Source organism: Camellia sinensis, chromosome 13, assembly GCF_055761805.1.
Source record: "Camellia sinensis isolate YWXY chromosome 13, ASM5576180v1, whole genome shotgun sequence".
NCBI classification, from domain to species: domain Eukaryota; kingdom Viridiplantae; phylum Streptophyta; class Magnoliopsida; order Ericales; family Theaceae; genus Camellia; species Camellia sinensis.
The window spans coordinates 80,608,099-80,610,628 of record NC_138973.1 but is presented as its reverse complement, the minus strand read 5'-3'; the positions used below and the strand labels follow the sequence as shown (position 1 = coordinate 80,610,628).

The 2,530-nt window shown below is 47.9% G+C and overlaps 1 protein-coding gene across 1 annotated transcript; it reads right to left on the bottom strand.

The window, feature by feature from the left end:
- Positions 1-310: 310 nt before the first annotated feature.
- LOC145805512 (uncharacterized) lies at positions 311-1,420 on the bottom strand. The gene has a single exon (XM_082900665.1). The coding sequence runs from the start codon at positions 1,418-1,420 to the stop codon at positions 311-313; it is 1,110 nt and encodes a 369-aa protein (XP_082756791.1).
- Between the last annotated feature and the right edge of the window lie 1,110 nt (positions 1,421-2,530).

The following is a 2,530-nucleotide window of genomic DNA, read 5'->3' as shown; positions in this document are numbered from 1 at the left end:
ATTCTGGGTCCAACCCGGGTGTATCAGATGTTGACCATGCGAAGACTTCCATGTTTTCCCTCAGCAGTTCCAGCAGCTGAAGTTTCTCATCAGCGCCTAGCGAGGTACCGATAAGGAAATACTTTTCTGAATCATCCTCTTTTACCAGGACTTTCTCCAAATCCTCTACCATCTTTTCCTTTGGGGCTCTTTTTACATCTTCTAAGACTGGCTGTTCGGCCACTTTCACTATCTGTACCCGGTTGCAGAGTTGCTTCGCCTTTAGTGTCGCCATGAAGCAATGTTTGGATGCAACTTGATCCCCTGAGATCTACTCTACTCCGTGTTCCGTTAGGAAACAAATGAGCTGGTGGTAGGTCGAAGGGACCGCCTCCATTTGATGAATCCACGAGCGACCATGTATGGCGTTGTAAAGGGATGGTGTATTAATAACTAGAAACTCTATTTGGAGGGTTTTTGTTCCTTCCACAACTGGCAACACTATTCTGCCAAGCGGCCATTCTGGCTGTGAATTGAAGCCAACTAAGAGGGTTGCCGCTGGGGTGAGATGCTGCTCGGAGAGACCAAGCTTTCTGAACAAGTCATAATACAATATGTCTGTTGCACTGCCTTGATCTACCAGGACTCGTTTTACATCAAACAGTTTCCCAATTCCCACAGTTATAATCAATGCATCAGTATGCGGGTTCTGTATGCCTTCTAAATCTTTTCTAGTAAATGAAACAGTGCACAAGGGGGATTTGGGTGCCGAGCGTACCTTTTTCGACGCAGGTTCTACTGACATGACCTGTTGGATTTGCACAGCCTTAGCAATCTCTTCTCTCAGTGTCTCCTCAGGTTCTTGAGTCGCTGTCCCATGGATCACATTTATTATCAACCGAGGTGGGTGCTCAATATTTGGTTCTGGTGGTGGATTCCTCGATTTGGTCACTTCCTTATCCTGATCAACGTAATCCCGGAGGTGTCCAACTGCTACTAGGTCCTCCAAGTGTTGCTTCAGTGCCCTGCAATTCTGAGTCATGTTCCCCCTGTCTTGATGGTAGGTGCATCTGAGCTTCTGATTGCGCCGAGCCGGATCTCCCAACATTTTCGGCGGCCAAACAAAGAAAGGCTCTCTCTTGATCTTTTCCAGGATTCGATAGATCGGCTCTTTGAATACAGTCACGACGGCTTCGTGGGATTTGAACTTATCCATTTCATTCACTGCGATCCTTTTGTGTTTTCCTCGATTTGTTCTCTTCTTGTGCCGAGCTGTTTGTTTTGCTGACGTTACCTCGATGGGGATCTGATTATCTTCGAGGTAAGCGTACTGCTTGATCCTGGCACGTAAATCTTTCAGTGTTGTGGCCGGGCGCTTGGTAAGTGATTGTCTCAACTTACTTTCCGGGCATAGACCATGTTTGAAAGACATAACGGCCATCTGCTCACTGCACACATTTTCCTCTAGGTCATTGTACTCTTCCCAGTACCTCCTAGCATAACTGCGTAGCGTTTCTTCCTGCTCCTTTCAGAGACCGAACAGTGTGTCCGGCTCTTTCGGGATCTTAGTGTTGGAGACGAACCTATCTAGGAACTCTTCAGAAAGCTGCTTCAAGCCATGAATTGATCCAGCAGGGAGTCGATCGAACCATCGAAGTCCGGTTTCTCCCAAGCTGAATGGGAAGACTTTGCACATTAGTGCCTCATCTTGGCTCTATAGAGACATCATCTGTCTGTAATGGCTAATATGTGTCAGCGGGTTGGACTTCCCATCGTACGAAGTAAACTTTGGCGGGGTGAATTTCTTTGGAGGTCTCATGGCCTCAATCTCCAGGGAGAATGGCAAGGAGACGAGCCTATCCAGCGCTCGGTGTTCTCTCTGGTGAACAGTGTGGTCCAGATGATCCCGATGTTGCTCGTTCTGCTTGTTGCCGATCAACCAAGTACGAAGGTCTTGAGGAGGGTATTCAGTTTGTTGGCTAACCATCTTCTGCCTCTTAGCCCTTCTCCGGCGGGACCCACGGGTGTGGCTGCTCGCCGCCTCACTCTGTACCGAGATGGGCTGGCTTTGTTGCCCAGACTCATTTCTGGAGAACTTTTTCACTGGTGGTTCTCTGGATGAGCTCCTCCGTCACAAGCGAGAGGGCTCTGCTTTAGTCTTCTTTTCCGTTGGATCACCCAGCACCCTTTAAGTTGCGCTTTAAGCTCTTGTATCTCCATTCCCATGGAGTCTATGATTCGATCTCTATAATCCTTTTCGAGAAGAAAATGATGAGAAGAACCTCTAGCGAAGGGCAATCGATGCTTGATAGATTCAGGGGTCCGATTATTGTTTCCAACTTGTTATTCTAGGACTGTTGAGAGTGCCAAGTCTTTGTCATTTGTCTTCTCCGTCTGTGGAGTATGTGTCGAAGGTGGGATGTCCTCAATCTCCATCGCCGGAACTGAGTGCAAAGCTTAAAGATGAAGTGATCCACGCTCACCGTACCAATTGTGCGTACCTGATTCCACACTAGATGAAAGTAAATCGGGGCTCCGCACTCGATTGGAC

Excerpts from the sequence above, each read along its gene's own strand:
- LOC145805512 (XM_082900665.1), bottom strand. The coding sequence starts at position 1,420 with ATGGCCGTTATGTCTTTCAAACATGGTCTATGCCCGGAAAGTAAGTTG.